Source organism: Salmo trutta, chromosome 2, assembly GCF_901001165.1.
Source record: "Salmo trutta chromosome 2, fSalTru1.1, whole genome shotgun sequence".
In the NCBI taxonomy this organism is placed as follows: Eukaryota; Metazoa; Chordata; class Actinopteri; order Salmoniformes; family Salmonidae; genus Salmo; species Salmo trutta.
Window position 1 is genome coordinate 8,925,995 of NC_042958.1, and position 17,535 is coordinate 8,943,529.

At 45.0% G+C, this 17,535-nt stretch overlaps 1 protein-coding gene across 3 annotated transcripts; it reads right to left on the reverse strand.

Moving 5' to 3' along the window:
• Nucleotides 1–883: 883 nt before the first annotated feature.
• LOC115150087 (serine/threonine-protein phosphatase 4 regulatory subunit 1) lies at nucleotides 884–16,636 on the reverse strand. Of its 3 annotated transcripts, XM_029693022.1 has the most exons (20): nucleotides 16,531–16,612; nucleotides 16,346–16,390; nucleotides 15,246–15,317; nucleotides 15,058–15,142; nucleotides 14,858–14,964; nucleotides 13,281–13,423; nucleotides 12,916–13,062; nucleotides 12,351–12,458; nucleotides 11,988–12,053; nucleotides 11,469–11,627; nucleotides 10,810–10,934; nucleotides 9,902–10,683; nucleotides 7,515–7,675; nucleotides 7,144–7,425; nucleotides 6,135–6,296; nucleotides 5,655–5,755; nucleotides 5,343–5,463; nucleotides 4,028–4,156; nucleotides 2,259–2,400; nucleotides 884–1,941 (listed from the first exon to the last, which is right to left on the reverse strand). In XM_029693022.1, the coding sequence occupies exons 4-20, from the start codon at nucleotides 15,114–15,116 to the stop codon at nucleotides 1,778–1,780; spliced, it is 2,958 nt and encodes a 985-aa protein (XP_029548882.1). In that variant the 5' UTR covers nucleotides 15,117–15,142; nucleotides 15,246–15,317; nucleotides 16,346–16,390; nucleotides 16,531–16,612; the 3' UTR covers nucleotides 884–1,777. The 3 variants fall into 3 exon arrangements, with proteins under 3 accessions (XP_029548882.1, XP_029548874.1, XP_029548865.1); XM_029693014.1 differs by lacking the exon at nucleotides 15,246–15,317 and having other exon boundaries at nucleotides 16,531–16,636; XM_029693005.1 differs by lacking the exon at nucleotides 15,246–15,317 and having other exon boundaries at nucleotides 15,058–15,193; nucleotides 16,531–16,636.
• Nucleotides 16,637–17,535: the final 899 nt, after the last annotated feature.

Sequence of the window (17,535 nt, forward strand, 5' to 3'; positions counted from 1 at the left end):
GCCAACCAAAAACAAAAATTAAACATAGCTTCAATATGTAACTTTTTGGGCCACCTAACCAAATTCACATTTGCGTTATAGAGCTGTCACTCATTGAAAGCAAGTATAAGATACGGTAGAACTGTTCTATATGCACTATTTCTATGCTTTCATTTAGTTTTTGCATCTTTCACAATTTGGTTTGTAAACTAGCTTCAAAAACAGCTGCAAATACAATATTTGAAGTTAGCCGGCTAACTAATTGATCCTGCTTTGTCGTAAACCTCAGCTTCAGAATAAATGATTGATTTATTTGAAGAATGAGCAATGGGTGGACTTTAGCGACTGGGGTTTTCCAGTCATGTAGAGATTGAGGTTGGATGCTTGTGGAGGGGGTAAAGAACGTGGGTTGTGCTGCAACAGGTCCCTGGTTTGATTCAACACAATGTCTTCTAATCATTTTCCAGCTCAAGGACCAGGGGGCAGAGTTGAGAGTGACCAATGAGAGCAAAGAGCAACCAGTGAGCACAAATAGAAGGAACATGGAGAGTGTAACATGGTTTGAATCCCGGTGTCGTTACAGTTTATGCAAGTGGCTCAAAGATTGATGCTTAAAAAAATAAATGTTAAAAATTGACTTCTGTTAAAACAGTCTGACAAGGGCCATTCTGATCGCGGGTTATAGGCGTTGACGTTTAAGGCAATTTCCGATTGAGCCGACATATGCAACATTTACTGTAAATTGCCTTTAAAAGCCACAATGCCTGTAATCCGCAATCCGATTCAATCCCAGCCAGGGCATGGCACCAGTTGTATATAAAACTCCTCTTTGGTGTTAAGAATATCCTGAGAAACATGTTCCAGAGCCTCCATCCCTCCTACACAAACAAAATACACCTACAAATTTGTGCCTGCTTTTTATTTAATGCTGCGACAGGTAAAACAAAGGGGAAAAAATGGTATCACAATACTATACATGATCGTTGATCAAAATGGAAAAGTTGCTAGAGATATGTACAGATAGGGTATAAGGGCGGAGGTGCGGCCCAGTATTTTATTCTCAGGTTAAATACCACGTTTCAAGTGTGCTGACCTTTTACAACTGGATAGCTCGCCGCTTACTTAAAAAACACCGCAAACGGACAGCCATAATATTAATAAAAATACATGTATTTCTCATTGACAACAGGAACCCCTGCCTGCCAGGGGGAGGCCCTCTGTCTATGGGTACAACAATGTGCTGCACTAGAGAGTTAAAACAACGGAGGCAGGAGCCCAGTAGGAGACGTGCTACGTCCACAGGCCTTTTACTTTTTTTTCATTATTTTTTTAATATATGCAGCATAGGAGTCATTTATACATTTTCAATAAGAAAAAAACATTTAAACGTTTTGAGTTAGAGACAGTCGGCCTGCCATGTGGGTCGATAAAGCTTGTGAGATACTGGCTTTTCCGCTAAGTCTCGGGAAGATGAGAGCGGGAAGGGGAAGAACCGATGTGGGAAAATGGTCCCTATTAGCGCCGTTCCCCATGCGTTTCCCCCCCCATTTGTTTTGTTAGTCACTGAATCCACTCCGGACATTCAAGTATTTTCCAGTTTAAGGAAGACACTTAAGGCTTCTGTGGCAAAAAAATATGAACAAATCAAAGCACTAAATGAATCTGTGTTGATTGAAGTTGTATTGATTCATGGGTCCTCCCCTTGTGGCTGTTTAGAAGTGCCAGTAAAAGAAGCTACCTCAAGCCCTCTGCACCCTAACCTGTGTGTGTGTTTAGAGGGACAAGGGGCGCTCTGGGCTCAGTAGGTGGAGGAGGTGGTGCTCATGGCATCCTCGCTGAGGCGAGTGCTCCCAGGATGCACGCTGGCAAAGTATTTGACGTCCTTGTCCAGGTCCATCTGCAGGGCCACCAGTGTCTGCTCTAGCGCCTCCTGGTGGGAGTTGGCAGAATGCAGGAAGTACTCTGCAGGGACGACAGGAAGAATAGAGGACAGATGTGACGAGTGTTCAACTGCAGTTAAGCTGACGATATATGGAGAACAGTCATACTTTGTCATGTTTCCTTATTGGGGATTAGTAATGACATAGCTATACACACACACACACACACACACAATCCAGACTATTTCACAATGCATAATACTATGCATTTTGTGAGTGCAGTTAATTTCTAAATACAATTCGTTTTTATAATAAAATAAATTAAGCCATAATTGCTTGTTTCCTAGGCCTAACTCTATGGAATTGGTCAGAGGAGCATGCAGGTGTGTGTGTACGTACCTCTCTCCAGCAGGCTCTGACGGATGGTCTTGGCCAGCAGCACCCTGACGTTGGCCACGGGGTCGGAGGCCAGCTGTAACAGAGGGGCCAGCAGGTGCTCCGAGAACTGCTCCAACGACACACAGTCATCCTCAATCGCCAGCTGACAGAAAGAGAGAGGGAGGATGGTCAGAGAGGGTGTGTGTGTGTGTGTGTGTGTGTTTCAGAGATGCTGACAGAAAGAGAGAGAGAGGGAGGATGGTCAGAGAGGGGGGGTGTGTGTTTCAGAGATGCTGACAGAGAGAGAGGGAGGATGGTCAGAGGGTGTGTGTGTGTCAGAGATGGATTGGGGGAGTGTGTGATTCTGTGTGTGCATGCACAAGACACACACACACTTGCACTTTGTTGTGTTTGTGCGTTAACACACTTGACCACTCAGTCATCATGATCTCATTGTCCTCCAACACAATAGACATTGTGGGACAGAGAATGGTGCCACTTATGTTATCAAATAAAATGGTGGGGACATTGTCAAGTGGCCCGTTGAAAGCAGTGTCCTCATAGTTACCATAGCCACTTACTCTACTGTGTAATATGAGGGTGGGGAAACTAACGGCTCAAATAAAAACACACTTCAATTAAAAACCGTAATTAAACATCCTTGGCGCTGACAATGTTTTGATATTCATCTTTAGCCCCGAGACTTCAAATTACACCTCTTGTTAATATTCTTCAATTATTCAGTGTATTCTCAGGCTACAAGATTAACTTAACTAGATCAGAGACTATGCCACTTGGTAGTCTTACCTCTTTACCCCTCCCCCCCCAAAAAATAGTTTCCATCAGGTTTTATGTATGACAGTATTTACCTTGTTTATTTGGTTAGGCATATTGGATGATTATTTGTGTGTTTGACAAGCTAGGAGATGACGAGAAGAATAACAATGAATAGGCTTGGGCGGTTGTCAGACCGACCTTGTGCCATTCTGGGATATTTGGTAATACTGGCACTGAACACAAGGGGCACTAATGTCAAACCCCTTTAATCCAAATGTTAGTAATAGTAATGCTAACAAGTAAAAAGAGAAATAAATAGTCTCATGGGTTTTACCCTGGTTAAATAAAGAATACATGTCAAATCCCATAGCAAATGCTAGCTAAATGCTAACGAGCAAATTGGGAACATTTTATAAAGTCTGACAAACTATTTGCAGGACAGACATCCCAGGGCAAAGTTATACAAGTAACACAAAAATGCTACTCACACATTGCTGCAAAAACAAAACAAATATTAGACCGCAAGGCTATTGATCCAGGAGTGGACTCTGCTGATTTCACAAGAAGCTAAATTACACAACGGCAGAGCATTTAGCACATTTTAGACAGTTCACTGAATAGTTGTAAGAAGATATCTAGCTAGCAAACATTTAGTTATGAATTCCATACTGTAACTAGATCACCTGCTGTGTGCTGCACAACAGTGAGTGACTAATGCTCTGCTGGCAGACTCATCGTTGTGTGCTTGTAAACTAACACCATGTGACTGGACTACCGCTAAGCTTCATAATGAAAAATAATGTGACGGGTGAAATGAACAGCGCGATGTGCTTTATTTCCTAACGTATTGCACAAGTTGACTTCAGGTATTTACTTAAAAGTAGCTACAAATAACTTTAAAAAGAAATGGTTAAAGTATTGGCTATGGGGGTGTGTGTGGCTAGTTCTAAACACCCCGGTATATACAGTATACCGCCAAAGCCTAACGATGAACATGACAAAGATGTCCTCACCTGACAGATGAAAGTGAAGGCCTGTCGTCCCGACCACTTGGGGGAGTGGCAGAACTTCTCTACCAGCTCACTCAGGAAGTCTGCCAGCAGCACCTGGCATGACGCCACCTTCCTGATGATCTCACTCACCTAACAATATACACAAAAAGGAATACAATATTTATTGTATCAAAATTCTTATTAAAAAATTCTGAGTAAATGAAGCCCAGAGAACTTAAAAGATGGGCTCAGTAATATGACATCTTGAACGGATTAGTAGTTTTATTAAAAGAAATAGCTGAGTGATCGCTGAACTACTACGATCTCTTCCCAATCAGGGCCTCAGTGAAAGGCTAATATTGGGAAGAGACAATAACGGCCATCTTTAGCAGACTTGAACTGTGTTGTTGCTGATGTCTGTAAGCAGGACATCGCCCTGCTGTGTACATTGAGCAAAACATGAGAAATGTTCGAGATATATGTGGCAATGGTAGGGAGGGAGAAACATTTACCAAGGATATGGTGGTGTAACATTACAGTTTCAGAAGAAAGTGCTTTGTTTCTGGCCATTTTGAGCCTAATTGAACACACAAATGCAGATGCTCCAGATACTAAAATAGTCTAAAGAAGGCCAGTTTAATTGCTTCTTTAAATCAGAACAACAGTTTTCAGCTGTGCTAACATAATTGCAAAAGGGTTTTCTAATGCTCAATTATCCTTTTGAAATGATAAACTTGGATTAGCTAATACAACATGCCACTGGAACACAGGAGTGATGGTTGCAGGAATTCTCTGCAGGAATTCTATTTTTAATTTTTTTTATCTGCCCTTTCCAGCTACAATTGTAATTGACAACATTAACAATGTCTACACTGTATTTCTGATCAATTTGATGTTATTGTAAATGGACAAATCTAAATCTTTAAAAAACAAGGACATATCTAAGTGAACCCAAACCTTTCAACCATAGTGTACGTACACACAGTACCAGTCAAAAGTTTGGACACACCTACTGATTCAAGGCTTTTTCTTTATTTGAGCCAATCACCTGTGTTGTGACAAGGTAGGGGTGGTATACACCCCTTTGGTAAAAGACCAAGTCCATATTATGGCAAGAACATCTCAAATAAGCAAAGAGAAACGACAGTCCATTACTTGAAGACATGACGGTCAGTCAATCCGGAAAATTTCAAGAACTTTGAACATTTGTTCAAGTGCAGTCACAAAAACCATCAAGCGCTATGATGAAACTGGTTCTCATGAGGACCGCTGGCTGTGACCGTGTCTGGGGGGGGGGGGGTCCGCTGGCTGTGACCGTGTCGGGGGTGTGTCGTACCAGTTTGTATGAGGTCCAGCGTACAGACGACACTCTGTCCAGACACAGGCTGAAGGCCAGGGGTCGAAGGTAGTCATAAACATCCTGACCACTGTACAGCTCCAGTAACAACACCAGCTGTCTGAGAACAGAGGGATACAGATTACCCTGACCCATAGAACCTAATGTCACCAAAACAGCCATCACCCACACGCAGTACAGGAATGTCACAACGTCTGGCTACTTGTCTGGCTACTAATGGTGTTTGTGACAACTAAGGTCACAGGGGAAATAAATGGATTACATGAAGTGTGGTAACAGGGTAGAACCTACTCAGCCAGCTCTGATCGGAAGCGCCAGTTGCGGCTGTTGTCTGTGACCAGGAACTCCTGGAGCTGGTACAGGTATTTACGCCGGGTGTCCTGGTGCAGCAGCTAGAGGGAGGGTGAGCATGGAGCGAGAAAGAAAGAGGTTGATCCCCTGCGGGCACAGAGAAACCTTCACCGCGGCACAGAGAAACTCCACCGCGGCACAGAGAAACCTTCACCGCGGCACAGAGAAACTCCACCGCGGCACAGAGAAACCTTCTCCGCGGCACAGAGAAACTCCACCGTGGCACAGAGAAACTCCACCGCGGCAGAGAAACTGCAGGGTGCCTGGATCCTATCATCACTATGGGAAATATTAATCATTATGCGCTGCAGTCAACTCATCGTGACATTCTAATGATCGGTTCTATTAGTATTTTCTTTAATATTGATAAAGTATTTTCTTATATTGATGTGAGTGCTAAAGAAAGAGGTGCCGACTGACCTTAAGGAAGTGGTAGAGGTGTTTGAGGACCCCTACCCGTACCTCATCCAGGTCCTTGAGGAAGCCGTTGAAGATGGGCACCAGGTCCGCTGCCGTCAGCTGGTCCCCCAGGATCAGGGCCAGCTCGTGGATGGAGAAGGCCAACGTCCGACGCACCTTCCACTGGAGAAGGGAGAGAGAGACATTAGAGCCCAGGGAGACCCAGTGACGTTAGAGGGCGTGTATAAAAGTGGGACAAAGGGAGCTGCCAGGGGGAGACAGCACCGGAGACATAAAGGAATCACATGGGGGGGGCCAACTCCAGTCCTCAGGCTTCCAGCTCACTGATTTGGGTGGGGGGGGAATTGAGAGTGACCAGAGCCAATAGTGTCAAGCCCTTCAGCTGTCGTGCCTGGGGCAAAATGTCATTCCTTGCAGGCAAACTTTGGGGTAGACAACTGAATGGTGAGAGGACACAAGTTTGTTTTTGGAGGACTGCATTTGGAAAGCCAAGGATCCACACATTGGGCTTTGGAGAATCACAAAATTAATAAAAAAGGTGCTTGAGGAGGACCAGAAAGAAAAGCAAACCTGCTCCATGCTCCAGTCTAGGTCCAGTCTGTCAAAGCACCCTCCCTGACAACAACCAGCTGGCAGGGGAGGAGGAAATAGACCACAGTGAGAGAGCCACACTGCTAGGCTACATACTAGCCATGGGGGCACATTCAGGAGGTCGCGACCTTGTGGAACGTGCAGATGCAAACGTCACCATTAGAGCTTATGCTACAAGTGAGCGAGGCATGCCAGTTATACACAATCTAGATCTACCTAAACGTTCCACAAAGTTGTGTTCTACTGAATGTGTTCCATGGTGGGGAGTGTTTAGAGGTTGAAATGGAATGGGGGGAGGGGGGGGTCAAAAACAACTTCTGAAGAGAAAACCCGTATTTTTCCTCAAAAACATTTACAGTAAAATTGACAGAAGGTGTAAGTCAGATGTAGCCTAGACAGAACTGGAGCATAGACACACCTGCATGTCCGAGGCCAGGGTCTCATAGGTGTCCCTGAGGCAGTGCCAGTTCTGTCTGCCCAGGGTCATGGCCACACCAGGGAGGCTGTAGGCACAGTGCTTGGCGATCTCCATGTCTACCGTCTGGGCTCTGGAAGGGTCCGTCATGGACAGGTACTGGTCCAGCAGGGCCTGAGGGATCACGTCCTGATGCTTGGATTTCTTCTCGTCCTCTGGACTGAAGCTGCTATCGCTCAGCTCAGAGTCGTCGCCATGGTTCATCTGCAGGGTGGAGTTTCGCCTCTACACAGACACCAGGATTAATCACAAATCAAACATGACAACCCTACAGATAATTTCTCTATAGGCGTGACGCCATTCCACCCCCTCACCTCCATGTCTGAATGGTGCCCTATAAGGGGCATCTGGTGCACTCCAAAGGGGTTGTCGTAGTGGTGACCCCCCTGGCTGTCCCGGGGCTCCAGGAAGGCATCCTCTAGGTGAGAGTCCATGGTTGTGGCTCTCAGAGCAGCTGTCAGGACATCCACTTGTGCTGCAGGAAGGGGGGGGGGGGGGGACGACGACGACATGGTTGAGCAGGCGAGTTCCACATTGCTCTATCACCATGTTCACTTGTTCAGAAACAATGCCCTAGGGGTAAGCTGTATTATTGCCAAACAATACAACTTGAGCAACTACCATATTGCTAATACCTAGCCTGTGCTCATTCTATCATATACATGAAGTGTCTAGGAGACCTATTCCTCCTTGTTGTGACAGCATTACCTTGAGTATATAAAACAGCCCATCGAGGCCTGTGTGTGCGCGCGTCATTGTCAAACAAGCGTTCTTCGTGCCATATACACAACAGGGAGCCCTTGTCTGGGCTTACAGTCGGCCCCTCTTCACAAGAACAGATCACACTCAAAACCATGGAGGAGCCACTGCACTGGCCCGAAGCACCGACACGGGGCTCATCTTAACAGACGAGGAAGAGCAGATTGGAAATCTGTCAAGGCTAAGCAGAGTGAGTCATTGTGCTTCAGTACATCTGGGGCCTGTTCAGGAAGACGCAGCCTAGCGCTACGGAACATTCTGACAGAAATCATGGTCCATCATGTAGAACTGATGATTGTCCGTCAGCTCTATGAATTCCATTTCCATCTGCAACAATGAGCGGTTCGTCAAACCAACGCACGTCTGGCATGATGACACCGGTGATAACGTTTACGTGCACAGTAATAATTCCATACTAAACTGACTATGGCAGTAGTCATGTAAACACCTTACTCTGCTCATTTTAAAAAGCAGCGTAAGGTGTAATTATTAGGACCTTAAATTATTCATTTTATTTTTTTAAATAAAAACAAATACAAAAAATATCAAACTAAAAAAAAATTGCCGTTCCAGCTGTGCATTTCAACTGTGCCGACGCCAGCAAAGAGCCTTCCTCTTCGACGCCAGCCAAGAGCCTTCCTCTTCGAAGCCAGTGAAGTGAGTTCAGAACTACGGAACGTACACGTCATAGAAGTAGTTCACATTCAATCTTTATACGTCCCAACCCAAAAATAACATGGTCGCTGTGGTGGAACGTTTATTTAGACTGGTGATTTTCTGCATTTATCACAGTGACATCAGGTAGCCTGATTTCAGATTGTTCTTCTTGCAAAGCCTGTAAATGTTTTAAATCTAATTATTATATTAATCTGACTACCTACAATAAATCGCATTATTGTGTGCATGTAACCGTACTCAGTGACAGATCGTTAGATTCATGTGACCCATCTTAGAAACAAACAGTACTGGAACACAGCAGTGTTCTGTAGTATAGGTCTAACCCAGGGTAACGCCAGTCCTCAGGGTTCTGATTAGTGTCACACTTTTACCCCAGCCAACACACCTGACTCCAATAATCAACTACTCAATTTGGAATGCAATTAGTTTAAATCAGCTGTGTTTGCTAGGGATGGCAGGGCAGCGTTACAGCACTCTGGCCCCTGAGGACTGGAGTTGCCCATCCCTGGCCTAGACTACCTGAGTTTATTACATGCAGCATGATGGGATTGCATCTATAGGCAGACAAGGAGGCTCGCACATAAAACGAAGATTGAAGGAAAAACTGTTAAGTGACAAAAACTGTTTTAGTTTGAAGTTGCTTTCTGGTATCCTCTGACAACACCTCTTCGTTGTGCGATTTGTAACATTATAGGCCACACATACCTCTCCCGGTTTTCTATTTTCTCCCTCCCTTTCAAGTCGGCCCAAAAATGACTTGGTTTCTATTGTGTGAAATGGCCAGGTGCCAGCAGGCTGCTAGCCTCACACGCAACATTAAGGGTTTCATTCCACCAAAAACACAGTGGACTGGACTCAACGGCTAGCCTCTCACACCATTGGCCTATAGGGTTAGCCTCTGAGCCCTATCCTACACTACCTGTGAAAGAGCTTCTTCTGTCCAATCACAGCAGAGGAATGTTAATTGTCAACAATGTATTGAATTTCACTGCTTGCTCTGGTTAAGGATTAGTCTATTTATAACCCAAGGGAATTCACCCTCCATGACAACTTCTTACAATATAATTGCCTACACACTGAGCCATTGTCCCTATGTGAATGGATGCACAACCATGAATTGCAACAGTTACCAAAATAACCACCTCTTATGGAGTAACATTTCTACGTATGGTATTGAAGTAAGCAGCTTCTCGTGATCTCAGCCGTAGAGTGTAGACCTCTGACAGTGAGGTCAAGCTACAGCTTTACACAGAGCACAGCTCACCTTTCACGTCGGGGTCATCAATATGAGGCTCCAGGTTTTCGATCAGCTCTTCCAGCTGTTTCCTATCCAGGACTGGGGCCGAGGCTTTAGTCTTGCCCTGACTGGAGGAGACGTAGCTGGGGGGCTCCTCCTGGACACTCTCCCCCTGCTGGAGCAGCTCCAGGTCCATCTCAGCGATGGGCAACCTCCAGAAGTGGAAGGAGTTGTAGAGCTCCTGCTCTGGGATATTGTCCAGTGGACTGACAAAGGGGGACTCCTCCTCTGCTGGCTCAGGGAGGGAGAAGGACGAGGGCGCCAATATGTCTGCTGGTGAGTCGTCCTTCTCGTTGGAGGATGTGCATTTCTCATGTGGCTGTGGCTCGTTCTTAGTGCTCTCAGTAGCCACTGAAGGGGCTTCCTCCTCTTCCTGAGCCCCTGCTGTGCTGGAAGAGTCTCCCTCCTCCGAGGAGTCCGGGTTGGAGGCGAGCGAGGAAGCCGCCTTCCTACAGAGGCACTCGGGAACGTCCAGGGCATCCGCCAAAGCCTCCGCCGCCTGCTCCCCACCCCCCTGCTCTGCCACGTCCATTCCGCCTATCTCCTCCTCTGTCCGGCAAAACCCCCCATCCTCCCCCTCGCTGTGGTCCCCCTGGGCATTGTTGGAAATGCAGTCCTGTTGTAGACAACCCTCTACGTTGTTGCCATTTGTGCATACAGGAGAGTCATCCCCCCGCCTCTGAGAGTCATCTGTGTTAGCGCTGAGGGAAGGGTCTGTAGTGTCCAGGTTCAGTGGTTTCTCTTCAATACTGGGGGAGAGAGAGAGAGGAAGCATGTTACAAACAAGCAGTACAATACAAGCTTGGTGGATTTCCTTCACTGAGAGAAAACCATTCAAATCTAAATTCCCTTTTAGATGCCCAAAATGGCTGCACCTGTTCTGTGAGTTGACACAGTTGCACTCGCCCTCCTCCCCCTCTCTGAAGTACTGGCCCACACTGTTGGGGCTGGCGAACGTGGAGATGAACTGGCCCAGCGACTGGAAGGCAGCCTGACGCACCTGACACACACAGTAAGAGAGACAGAGGTCAAGGAACAAACAAGTATGACGTGTCAATTACTCTACAGTCATTTAGCAGACACTCTTGTAAAGAGAAGTAGCCAAGTTGTGCATTCAAATAAGGAAGTTGGCCTATCAGACATCCTGGTAAAATATGTCATGTAAATGTTCCCCGAAGTGGGCTAACGACTACCCACAGGCCCTGCAGTAAAAATAAAATATGTATACACTCTAAAAAGTTTGTTTCATTTTACAGACGCTCTTATCCAGAGCGACTTACTGGAGTGCATACATTGTCGTTTCATATTTGTTCTTACTGGTCCCCCATGGGAATCGAACCCACAACCCTGGCATTGCAAGTGCCATACTCTACCAACTGAGATACAGTGGACAAGTTAGTTCCCTAAACAGAAAAATACCTAGAGGATTAAGAGTAGAACTCTAGCCCGAGCAGGTCAATGTTTAATGCCTATGCTAAAGTATTTAGTTTCCATTTAGGATGTGGGTTGACCAAAATTTCTGCTTGGTGCTCACCCATCGGGAGGGGTCGCTGATGAGGTTGATGAAGAGCGACGATAGCTTGGTCCTGCGCACTTCCTGCGAGGTGGACGAGGAAACAGTCATGAAGCACTCAGCGCAGGCCTTCCTCACCCCCCACACGTTGTCCGAGCAGAGCTGGAAAAAGCGGGGCAGCTGGGCAGGAAAGGAGAGAGAGCGCGAGATGAAAAGTAAAACAGTGTTTCAGTTAGTCAGAGCTTAGAATGCCCTTTCATCGTCACACAAAGCCGAGCTACTGAGTGGGGGGGAAGAAAGAAAGAAAGAAAGAAATCAATGTTTCACCCGTTACAATCTCAATGTCACAACACAGAGAACAATATACTGAGAATTCAGAGAAAGAGGTGGAAAAGTGGCAGTTGGGAACAGCATGTGCAACAGAAACTTCTGGCTTTTAGATGACTCATTTAAGTAAACCCTGGTGTGTCACTGGAAGCAAACAAAGTTACCAAGTCAGTTGGCTGAGAAAGAAGGAAACCAAAAGAAGTCAACACGTACCAGGAGTTCCTCTGTTGCCTCTCCTCCAACAACACTGCAAATGTCGCCAAAGTTTGCGGCGCAAACCTGCCACAAACACACAAAAATGACCTCATCTAAAACAATGACTCCAACCCCAAGCAAATTTAACAATATGTTAAACAAAAAAGCTGAAAAGGCCAATACTACATGTGAGAAAGTCTGCTTGGGTGTATAGCCACTGCCTGGGGGTGATCTAATCCAGAGTCGTGTTCATTAAGGCTCAACAGAAGACGTTAACAAAAACAAAACATATGTGCCAAGTCCAGCTAGTCTCTCCTATTTCAGTCCGTTTTCATTTGTTTGGTGCCTTATGAACACAACCCTAGTTTAGTCCCTACTGACCTTGCGCACGTGGAACATCCTGCAGTCGCAGCACATCTCACAGAAGCGGGGCAGGAAGAGGCGCTCGGTGATGTCCTTGCCCACCATGGGGGCCATCTTACAGATGATCTACAGCCACAAAAACATAGCGTCAAAATACACCGTCCGTCAGGATCCTTCTCACATAGTATGGTGGTTTGAACTAAAATGTCACAACAACACTACCTGCATTCTACAGACAACTTTGAAATACCCTTGGCTTGCACTATCCGCAGAAGTGCAAACATTCATTTCAATGCTGGCTGCAGCCTGCTTCTGGAAATCACAGCTATGGTAAATAAAACAAAGGGGTCAACCTTATTCTACTTTTTGCATTTGATATGATCATATCTAAAACGTGGCCCAGTAGCTGCCTGGTAATGTCATAATGTTGTGTGGGTCATGTTCCCCGACCACTGTCTCCACACTACTGCACCTTCTATTCCCATATGTATTACACCACTTTTGACCAACAAAGCTACTTTAGTAGTGCACTATATAGGGAATAGGGTGCCATTATAGGCATCTCCTTGGTCACGTGACTCACGGCCATGGCTTCCGTCTTAACGTCGTCGTTGCTGTCGGGGGCAGTCAGGTCCACCAGAACGGGGCACACCAGGGTCTCGATGTCCCCCCTCTCAACCAGCTCCTGCTCCAGCAGCACCAGCAGGGCCGCCTGGCTGGTCTTTCTGACCTGGCGAGATATCACAATCATTATACAGAAGCTATTAATAACAGTTAGAATAACATCTATGAGCTTAATTCATTGTCGCTGAATAGATGTTTTTTTTTTAACATGTGCTAATGGCCAGAGAGAGCGAGTGAGAGGCAATTGAAAAAAACAGAACAAAGTATGTTGAACAATACAAAAAGAGGAGAATGTAATGTATTCTTATCACATGCCTCCCTTACCTGGTTGTTCTGGTCAGCCAGGTATCTCACCACGATTGGTAGCAAGTACTTAGAGAAGGCAAATGGAATGGAAGGTCTGTTCTCCTGACAGAAAATGGCGATGTGAGGAACTTGCTCCATTAATTCTGCTCTTACAGAGGGCTCTGAAAAGAGAAAGGTCAGACATTTTAAAAACACTTAAGAGGTATTTTAAGGACAGTAGAAAAGGGGGGGGGGGGGGGGGTCAATAAAGCCTGAAGATCAAATGTCTTCAATGACAAAAGGGGTCTGGTTACATCATCGACAGCAGCCCTGGGACCAAAGAAGGATATCATTTGTCCAGAGATATTGTCTGCAGAAACACAGTTAGATTGTCTTAACTTCAGGTGTGAATTTAGTTAAGCCTATATTTTAAAGACGCACTAATAAATAGCTGTGAGAAGGATGCTGATGGGCCAGAATGTCCCCGAAGCACACCCAGCCTATGTAATGCTAAGGGAAAACACTTTTTTTATTTTGATGTAGTTGTTTAAAATACATGCCCACTGACTGACTAACATCCTCTCTGGTCAGTTCACTACAGGGTTAAGGGAACTGGTTTGTGCCTGCACCATTATGCAGGGCTACTGCATTACGCTGAAAGACATGCACTTACAAGGACACTGCTAGGCCACTACATTCAGAGACCTGACCATTGCACAAAAAAAAAATGCATTTATTAGTTATCCCAACTAATAAATGCCCAAATCCCAATCTATTTTCTAATCCCTACTGGATATGTATAAGCAGTGGTGCACCTTCCTCCATATTGCTTAAGGCATCCGCACGCTTCCCGGCCGAAACAGTTCAGTAGAGTTTGTGTATATATTATGAGATTTTGTGAAGTTTTTGTTCGTTTTGGACATCAATTCAAGTAAAAGTTCAGAGCCGAAGTCTACGCCCCTTCGTAGGTGAATGGTCAAAAGTAGAGATTATTCAATAAAGGCTGTCATTCAACGAGGGGGACACTTTTATGCATTTTTTTTCATTGAAAAATATGCACCAAACATCTTAGATGTAAAATTGTGTGACTAAGAGCTCTTCAGCAAGAACTTCAAAATGAATTACAGATTTCTTGAGTCGTCTTAGATTAATTCAGACTATTTTGAGGAAGTGTATACGGGCTACGGCGTCACAAAATGGACAAATATCACTATTGCCGATTTTCAAGTGAAGGTATTTTATGGGCGTATGCGAGCACACTTGTTCGGTGCCAGCTGAACTGAAGCCTGCTGACACCTTTAGCCTACCTACACCTTACAGAGCCAAGGGAACAGACTGGGACCAGCTGTAATACTCAGACAGCATTTCACCTGTGTGAAATGGCATCTAGGTGCAGTTAACAGTCAGTTAACTACACCGCTCCATCAAACACTCATGGGTCTCTCTCCTCTGCACTAGCGGCCAGCCAAGAGAACAGACCGACTACTTCATGACACAGAAATAAGGGCATGTCCAGAGCAGACACACACAGCCAGTTCATACACACGACAGACAGTTCACTACGGTCAGTCGTTAAATATGAAACAAACGTCTCTTATTCACCGATGGGGTCTTACCCGAGTCATCAGCAAGTCGACCCACTCTCTCCAAGACGCCAATACAGTCCCTCTCATCCTCGCTCACTGCTTTTAGTGTGTCCAACAAACTTCGTGCCACCATTTGTCTGGAAGTCATAACAAAATGTGATATTTTAAATATTCTCCATAATAAAAAAGGTCTGAGTGTGAGTTTTAATAACATTCCATTGGACATTTACCTGTTAAAAATATTTTCACTAGCGACGTATTTATCCAATCTTCCAAGAGGAGTCAGCATCTCATCTTGCGATACAAAATCCAAGGCTGAAGGTATAATAATGACGTCAGACTCTGAGCTGTAGTCATCCACACCAACTATTAGAGACATTGGGAATATTGTGCATGAGAGGCACCCACCACCACGTACCCAGTCAGGCCAGTGAGGGACAGTGATGAGGTGACATGCAGTAGTGGCAGAAGCTTGGCACCAATGCTAAATCTATTAGCATATCAACAGTGGTTAGGAGAATGCAGTCCAAGGGGGGAAAAAGTGCAAAAGTGAAAATGACAGATTTGGTGAAAGAAACATATCAAGAAGTCCTTGAAATACAGTGAATACACATAGCATACAAGCAGGTGGGGAGCTATAGGATGATGGTAGTGATCTGTAGGTGAACTTGTTGCATGACTGTTCTCGCAATGGTATGGGTATATTGCAAAATGCACGACTGAAACAAAGCAATCTATCATATTGCAACATAAATACCTAGCTTGTACAGTGTATGGTAACTGCACATCCCAGTTATTGCACAATAGCCAGACTAGGTGCATTAACTTCCCACTTTTGCTACAATTTATCAGTCACCAAATTGTCTAATATGCATACTGGATAGTAATAGAAAATAGATAGCTGGCTAGTTGTTATATCATACTAATTTAGTTTGGCTGCAAAGACTAGCAAGCCAAATAGTCCACTTCAGGAAGTTTGAGGCTATAGTCGTAGGGCCCTGACTGTGTTCCATATCTGATCTAACAGAAACCAGTAACCTCCCTCCACTATGGGTGGTAGCTAACTAGCTGACCTAGCTAGGTTAACAATCCTGCATGCAAGCTTGATGTATTAGGTTGAGAATCTAGCTAGCGAAGGAAGCGAGACGATCACAAATGTAATGCAGTGAATCGAATCGCTGGTTACTCTGCTTAGCTAGTTAGCTGCTTGGCTATCTGACAGGCTAGCTCGCCAATTCGCTTGCTAGCTAACTGGCTAGTTTATCGCCAAATTTCAGCAAGCGCGTGAGTGTTAGCTTTTACGAAACTATTTTTGAGAGCATTTAAAATGTAGGATGTGAATATAACTCACTACACATCGAAGAAGTTAAGTAAGTTGCAAAGAAAGGGAACAGTCCAACTCGTCTACCCAAGGCCCACACAGACCCGTGAACTCCAAAGAGCCGACAAAGCAATCATCGCATGCATTTCACCGCTAGCTAGCAATTTCCAACACTGAAAACACAGGGACAAACTTACATCCGTCCAACTCCTCCTGGGAATCCTCTTGGAGTAAAGATATATCTGTTAAAAACAACCAAAAAACGGAATCAAAAGATAATCGATAACTAAATTGTTCTGCTGTATCGACTTTCACTCGAAACTGTTAAAAATTGGGACGGAATTGTGTATTTTCCCGAAGCTAGTGTAAATAGACTACGTACCCGCCATCTTGTCCTGGTCCTACATTTAAAGTGGTCTGTGCAGATGAGGTAACAACTGGAGAGGGAGAATACAGGAACTGCCGTTAGGACTGATCGAGCGGTCCGGATAGTATCAAATCGGTGAAGAAATCACCACCCCACCTAGAGGCGTTACGGTTGAAAGTAAAGTACAACGCCCAATGATTTTACATTTTCCATAAGCACAAAAAAGCTTATTTCTCTCAAATTATGTGCACAAATTTGTTTACATCTCTGTGAGAATTTCTCCTTTGCCAAGATAATCCATCCACCTGACTGGTGTGGCATATCAAGAAGCTGATTAAACAGTATAATATTTACACAGGTGCACCTTGTGCTGGGGACAGTTAAAGGCCACTCTAAAATGTGCAGTTTTGTCACACAACACATTGCCACGGATGCCTCAAGTTTTGCTGGAGCACCCAATTGGCATGCTGACTGCAGGAATGTCTACCAGAGTTGTTGCCAAATAATCTAATGTCAATTTCTCTACAGAGTAACCTGCGATTCGATTCACTGCATTACATTTGATTACGTTGTTTTAGAGAATTTGGCAGTACTTCCAACTGGCCTCACAACCGCAGACCACGTGTAACCACGTCAGCCCAGGACCTCCACATCAGGCTTCTTGACCTGAGAGATCATCTGAGACCAGCCACCCTGACAGCTGATGAAACTTTGGGTTTGCACGACAGAAGAATTTCTGTACAAACTGTCAGAAACCGTGTAAGGGAAGCTAGTCTGCATGTCTGTTGTCCTCGCCAAGGTCTTGACCTGACTGCAATTCGACGTAACCGACTTCAGTGGGCAAATGCTCATCTTTGATGGCTACTGGCATGCTGGAGAAATTTGCTGTTCACGGAGGGTGGGCATAATTTGTGGAACGTTCAAACAGGAATCTGTTCCAAAAACTTCGTAGAGTACAAGGATGCCAACAGACAAAGCATACAAAAGTAGCCTGATCAATTCACCTAGTTAACTAGATGC

What these genes read in the sequence shown, in the direction of transcription:
- LOC115150087 (XM_029693005.1), bottom strand. An exon ending in TCAGCGACCCCTCCCGATGG is followed by an intron (nt 10,935 to 11,468) that starts GTGAGCACCAAG and finishes TGTGTGTGTCAG; the next exon opens with GTGCGTCAGGCTGCCTTCCA. An exon ending in CCCTGGCCTCGGACATGCAG is followed by an intron (nt 6,297 to 7,143) that starts GTGTGTCTATGC and finishes TCCCTTCTCCAG; the next exon opens with TGGAAGGTGCGTCGGACGTT.